At 30.8% G+C, this 7,339-nt stretch overlaps 1 protein-coding gene across 1 annotated transcript; it reads left to right on the forward strand.

Annotated features, from left to right (window-relative positions):
• The first annotated feature begins 2,128 nt into the window (after positions 1-2,128).
• LOC114327297 (uncharacterized) lies at positions 2,129-6,814 on the forward strand. The gene is made up of 2 exons (XM_028275873.2): positions 2,129-2,982; positions 6,690-6,814. The coding sequence occupies exons 1-2, from the start codon at positions 2,454-2,456 to the stop codon at positions 6,722-6,724; spliced, it is 564 nt and encodes a 187-aa protein (XP_028131674.2). The 5' UTR covers positions 2,129-2,453; the 3' UTR covers positions 6,725-6,814.
• Positions 6,815-7,339: the final 525 nt, after the last annotated feature.

Consider the following 7,339-nt stretch of genomic DNA (forward strand, 5'->3'; position numbering starts at 1 on the left):
TTGAAAACGTATTTTTCAGTTTTTCGATACGATGTTCATTTCGTGATATATTCGACCATTCCGCTACTTTTGGGACACCCTGTAGAATCAAATAAATAGGTTTGTATTAGAAATGCAAAGAAAATTATTATTCGGTTTGTGATTTGTTTATTTTGGTAAACCTCTCGCCTATACAGTATGGCGCAAATCAAAGGAATAAATTATTTATTATAGACCAGGACTAATCTGTAAAAAACGTGTATTTTTGGATGTGATAGGTGGCATTCGGATTTTTGTAGATAAAGTTAGGTGATACCTTCAGTAATAATAATTGACTTATGCTCCTTCTCAAATATGCCCGGAACATTAATATAAAAAAATTAAAATATTTAAAAATTTCGAAAAACATCGATTTTTTTCTGCTTTCTTTGCTTATAACTTTAAAACGAATCGTTTGGGAACAAAGTCGTACAGAAATAAAATAAAGATAATTGAATTTTGTATGATATATGACTGGTTAAAAATGTCTTAAGGTATTACTTTTTCTGCAATATAGCAATAAATACAAAATAAGGGGGCAAAATACGCCTGTTGTTATTCAATGTTTCTTAACCACTTTGGTGGCATTTAGAACCTTAGTAATTCGCTTAGAAGATTCTTATAACTTACTTAAATGTTCTACGAAATTTTATTAAAATCAACCTAATAGATTTTGCATAATAAATTTGCAATATAAATGTTTTTAAAAAAGTTCAAATTTTTAAAAAATTTTCTGAACAAAAATTAGACTATTTAGAGGTTGGCTAATTTTTTTACATCTAAAGAGGTGCTCTACCTATCTAATACACTTTACAGAATTAAAATCGGATTATTTAAGGGGCCTCAGCAATGTTTTAAAATTATAAACAATTTTTTGGTTTATAAACAAATAGCTTTGTTTAATAATAAAAAAAATAATTTTTAGCAATGCAAATAATTAAAACCAGTATAATTTGACTTTCAAACTTTCAAATGCTGTCGACAGAATTGCTATTTTATTTGTTAATCAAAAGTTATTCTCCTTCAAAAATTGCAATTTTTTGATTTTTTGAAAGTTTCACCGCGTTTATCTCGAAAACTATGCATCCTACGAAAAAACTTGTAAGAACATTTTTTGCTTAGAATTACTCAAGAAATACAAAAAAAAATGTTTCATTTTTCGAAAAATCGATGTTATGTAATTCCTCAAGTTCTTTGTTTATAACAATCTGATCGACATCCGAATCAACGGTTACCCAAAAAATTCGTGTTCTACCGGTCAAAATACATAAAAAGACTTGGGTAAGTCCATCTAAATAAAGGAGCCCGTAGTACATCCTCCTGGACACAGCACTAATTTGTTTATAAGCCAAAAAACTGTTTATAATTTTAAGACATTGCTGAGGCTGCTTAAATAATCCGATTTCAATTCTGTAAAGTGCATTAGATAGGCTTCTTTATATGTAAAAAAATTGACAAATCTTTGTATGTTCCAGGTTTTGTTGTGCAAGATTTTAAAAAATTTTAATTTTTTTAAAAAGTTTAGATTGCAAAATTATTATGCAAAATCAAGTCAGTTTTAATAAAATTTGGTGGACGGTTTTAGCACATTACAAAAATTTTCTAAGCGCATTAGAAATGTTCCAAGTGTAACCTAAGTGATAGAAAAACATCCTAGGCTTGTTTTGCTCCCTTATTTTATATTTATTGCTATTTTGCAGCAAGGGTGTTAAATTAAGACATTTTTAACCAAACGTATCTGATAGAAAATTTAATTATCTTTGTTTTATTCCTATACGACTTTGTTCCAAAATGAATCGTTTTAAAGTTATAAGCAAAGAAAGTAGAAAAAAACGAAATTTTTTGAAATTTTTAAATATTTTATTTTTTTATTATTAATGTTCCGGGCATATTTGAAAAGGAGCATAAGTCAATTATTATTAACGAAAGTATCACGTAACTTTATCTGCAAAAATCCGAATGCCACCTCTCACATCCACCTAAAAACAGATACTTCCTGGTCTATTATTCTTGTCTTGCATACGGACCACCTACTTTACGGGGTATTCACCTGTCTTTTTTTGAACCGGTTTCAGGTATTATTCGCCTTTCTTTGTTCGGAACGGTTCAGGACGAGACCTATTCTACCATTTCGTTTTCGTTGGGTTTGGTTCACTTTATTCACTTATAAAATTCAGTATTCAGTTTAAGATGTTCACCTCACCCAATTATTTCAGTCGTGTTTTTCATCCGCTGAAATAAAAGTAGCTGGTGTTCGCGAAACTTGCTTGCTTTCCAGAAAGCGTGCATTATATAACCCTGATGAACAGTTGAAGGTACCGATTACGAAAAAACGTAGTTGTCATTTATTTAGTGATCCACCGGTCGTCCCTCTAGCGATTTCGTTACCAGTGGTGAGAAAGAGGGTAAAGAGGGCACCATCAGAAGAAAGCGTAATGTATGTGGGAAGCGAGACACTTTCTTCAAGTGAGCGACGTCAAAGAGAAATGCGACGCCTTATTTTAAAAATCCAAAAAAATAAAGCAGCGTCGCAAACTGTAACGGCGAAAGTGTATGCTCCATCCGACCCCGAAGAAGAGGTGACGCCCGAAGTGGAAGCCAAGAAACCCGTGACGAAAGAGCAAGTCTGGGAAAAAAAATTAAAGTCTGTGATAGAGCTGTCATTAAATACTTTAGTGGCAAGCCTTCTCAATATTCCAAATAAGGTGGAAGCTTGCCACATAGCATTTTGTGATGATTTTAAAGAGGGGATAGTGATGGTTCTTGAACGCCATCGGGACCGTCTTCAGCAGAGTTTGGAGGAGAATAATAAGGAAAGTCACATACTTCGAAAAGCTGTAGAAGATATATTTGATTATGTTGACAAAATGTTGGAGGCTCTTGATCAGGACGAATGTCGGTTAATGAAGGACCTCAACAATACGAACACTTTGCTGGAGAATGCTGTGAGATCGGATTCTCGAGGTAAGAATTTGTATTACAATTAAAGAATTTTACTGACAAAATTTATTTGTGTTAAATCACAATAAATATGCACTTGAAATAAACAAACCAAGACACGTTAAATGTTACGAGGAGCACTCAAATCATAAGTTACAGTGAACGTACAATATAGTCCGTCTGCTATAACTTTTCCCAAGCGGTACGATTCATTTTTAATCAAATTAAGTCAAAACATAAATTGAAACGAACGTCGATGTGTATATACATTTTGTATACTGTATATTATATACTACACACATCGGCGTACGTTTCACTTTCTGTTTTGACTTAATTTGATTGAAAATGAATCGTACCGCATGGGAAAAGTTATAGCGGACGGACATAATAAATAGATATACACTAAATCCCAATTCATGATTTACACATTGTATGTGTAAATAGTTTTTTCCACCTCCACTCCACCTCCGCTACGCCTCGGGCAGTAAACTTAATTCTCGGGAGGAAAAGTGTAGCACTTTCCTCCCTTGTTATACAAATAGCTATTTCTACGAGCGTGCAAAAATGTCTACTTTCGCGCACGCGTTTTAGTTTAGAAAGTTTTACTTTTCCCCACGCGTTTTACTTTTCGGCAAGCATTTTACTTTTCCGCACGCGTTTTACTTTTCCGCACTCGTTTAGATATTTTAATATGGCCTTAAAATAATTATAATACATGCAATAAACTAATATTTACATATATTTACTATTTTTTTTTTCAAATGTATCTTATTGTGTTCCTCTTTTAATGAAATTAACACTACAATTCGATGAAATAAAATTATTTTGACATAATATTCGAAAGTCAAATCGGTAGACAATAACAGTCGTTTTGAATCATCGTCATAGAAACCAAGATCGTCGTCATGCTAACTAATTATATTGAAAGTTTGGTTTTGACAACTTTGTCAAAGAATTAATTTGTGTATGTATTTTCATATTAATTAAATTAATTGATTAAGATTTGGTTATTTTTTAAAGACTCATAGAAAAAATATTGTTCCTAACTCTTGCAGAAAGTCTCTTTTCCGCAACTCGACTGCTTGCCGAACTCCCGATTCGCGTCGTTCAGCAAACTGCAGTCGCGTGCGGAAAAGTATGACTTTCTGCACTTGTTAGGAAAATAACTATATAAATTGTATATCATGGTTTTTTGTGCTCCTCGGAACATTCAACGTTTGGTTTATTTATTTCTAGTGCATATTTTTTGTGATTTAAGTATAGGTGGTATTATAGGCTTGGATCCTTCGTACCAAAAAAAGTTTACAAAATCCACGAGGAGAATAAAAAAAGTTTATTAATAGCAAGCTGAAAATTTGTTAATAGCTTAACGGTATCTAGTCGGACAAACTTTGATGTATGGGAATACTGGAACAGGGGAAGTTTTAATTGTGGAAGGTATCATCCTGACAAGTATAATTGTGAAAACTAGCAGGTTGCTTTTAAGTTTATTCAATAGCAAACTTTATACAGGGTGAGTCATGAGGAACTGTACATACTCCTACCTCGTGTAGAGGCTCCTATGGGGAATAACAAATGACCATTAAAAAGTGTCTGCTCCCATTGTTTAATAATATACAGGGCGAGTTTCGCATTTTGACAGAAATTTTTATTCGTCATAATTTTTGAACGGTCAGATCGATGTGTCTCTTGTTTTGGTCAATCGTTACACTATTACCACCTAATCAACTGATTTATTCAAACTAGAAAAAAATCAGGTCCGGCTTCAAAAAAATTAGTTCGTTTGGGTCTTAGAAAAAATTTCACCCTGTATACGCTTTTTGAAAACTATAATATGAATTTTACAAATTAGACAAATAGGCAAATAAAATGACTTATTTATTTTTTCCCCACACGATTACTTAATTTTTTATAAAAAATCAAATTTGAGTATGAATTAAAAGTTTGGTAAAGTGAACCATAGATTAAAAAAAAATAACTTTTATTACAAAAATTAATTTTTTTTAACAAATATTTAACTTATGTTACCACGCTATCAAGTGATTTATACAAACTAGAAAAAAATCAGGCCCGGATTTAAAAAATTAGTTCGTTTTGGTCTTAGAAAAAATTTCACCCTGTATACTCTTTCTGAAAACTCTAATATGAATTTTACAAATTAGACAAATGGGCAATTAAAATGGCATATTTATTTTTTTCTCCACACGATTACTTAATTTTTTATTAAAAAATCAAATTTGTCAAAATCGGAATTTTAACCTAAAACTGAAAAAAAAAAAAAAATGAAATCACGGTTTAACTCGCTACAACTCTGTTCCATTTTAATATTTTTTTTTTCTGAAATTTTACAGCAAATATCCCTTACCATTGTGAATGTGAAAATTGTTGTAGACTTTCCGTCTTCTTCTCATAAAAGTTATGATTAAAAATAAAAGGTGCAGATTCGTGAATTGCAAAGTTAAATCGCAAAAATTAAGTGAAAAAATTTAAGATTTATCTATTTGATCACGTCTATGTTAAACTATAGAGTCCAAAGAGAAGTGTTATGGGTTTTAGATCTAGACGTGGTATAGAAAAAAAAAATGGTGAAGCTTTTAATTTTGAGAAAAACGTTGTTTAATTTTTCTTATTTTTATGGCAAAATTCCGATTTTGACAAATTTGATTTTTTATTAAAAAATTAAGTAATCGTGTGGGGAAAAAATAAGTACGCCATTTTAATTGCCTATTTGTCTAATTTGTAAAATTCATACTAGAGTTTTTAAAAAGCGTATACAGGGTGAAATTTTTTCTAAGACCAAAACGAACTAATTTTTTAAATCCGGGCCTGATTTTTTTCTAGTTTGAATAAATCAGTTGATTGGGTGGTAGCATAAATTAAATATTTGTTCAAACAAAAAATTAATTTTTGTAATAAAAGTTATTTTTTTTTAAATTTATGGTTTACTTTACCAAACTTTTACTTCATACTCAAATTTGATTTTTGTATAAAAAATCAAGTAATCGTGTGGGGAAAAAATAAATATGTCATTTTAATTGCCTATTTGTCTAATTTGTAAAATTCATATTATAGTTTTCAAAAAGCGTATACAGGGTGAAATTTTTTCTAAGACCCAAACGAACTAATTTGTTTGAAGCCGGACCTGATTTTTTCTAGTCTGAATAAATCAGTTGATTAGGTGGTAATAGTGTAACGATTGACCAAAATAAGAGACACATCGATCTGACCGTTCAAAAATTATGACGAATACAAATTTCTGTCAAAATGCGAAACTCGCCCTGTATATTATTAAACAATGGGAGCAGACACTTTTTAATGGTCATTTGTTATGCCCCATAGAGGCCTCTATACGAGGTAGGAGTATGTACAGTTCCTCATGACTCACCCTATATAATATATGAAAAAATGTTTATGCGACAAACATGTTGGGCATTTTAATAAGTCCGACACGTAGAACATGACAAATGACAGGAATTTTGTTGGTGGTAGATAGCAGTCTGATGTTTTCATGAGAGTTTAATGAAAGGGTAACAAATCAATTGGAAGTTCTGTCCGACAAAATACATGGGACGTTTTCTGTTCCAGTGTTCCCGTGCATCAAAATTTGTCCGACTAGACACCGTTAAGTTATTAACAAATTTTCAGCATGCTATTAATAAAATTTTTTGGTACGCGGGATCCAGGCCTATTCGTGACAATTACAATACTGATAATGTTCTTGTTTGTTACAGGTTTGAACAACAAAAATACCGCTGATGGCGATTGAATAAACCACCATTTCTATTGTGTAATTTTTATTACAATTTTTGTTACAACCTGTACTTTTTACAACCATAATAAAACAGTTTTCCTTAAATTTTTACAAATTTTCTATTACAAAATTTTAATTTGTTCTTCATTATGTGTGATCATTAATTTTTGTGCAAAAATATGATATTTTAATTTGTTCCATCTGGGCGAGATGACGTAATCAATGATTTTTTTTAAATGAGAATTGGGGTCGTGTGCTAGTTTATTTGAAAGGTTATTTAATTCTCTACTCAGTAATATAAACAATAACATAATTATTTTTCAATGGTCGATAAAATTACAATAAATAAAAAAATATGAAAAAAATATTTTTAAGAAACGCTTTTCTTTAGTTACGGGTGACTAAAATTAAACATATTATAAAAAATATCAACTGAAAAGCAAAAAATAAAAAAAAAATTAAAAAATCTAACACATTCGTCAAAGAAAAGCGTGGCGCGTCTTCATCGAATAAACGGTTTTCGCACCACGCTTTTCTTCAACGAATGTGTTAGATTTTTTGAATTTTTTTTTGAATTTTTTGCTTTTTAGTTGATTTTTTTATATGTTTAATTTTAATCACTCGTAACTA

The sequence above is a fragment of the Diabrotica virgifera genome, chromosome 2 (genome assembly GCF_917563875.1).
Source record: "Diabrotica virgifera virgifera chromosome 2, PGI_DIABVI_V3a".
Taxonomy (NCBI): Eukaryota; Metazoa; Arthropoda; class Insecta; order Coleoptera; family Chrysomelidae; genus Diabrotica; species Diabrotica virgifera.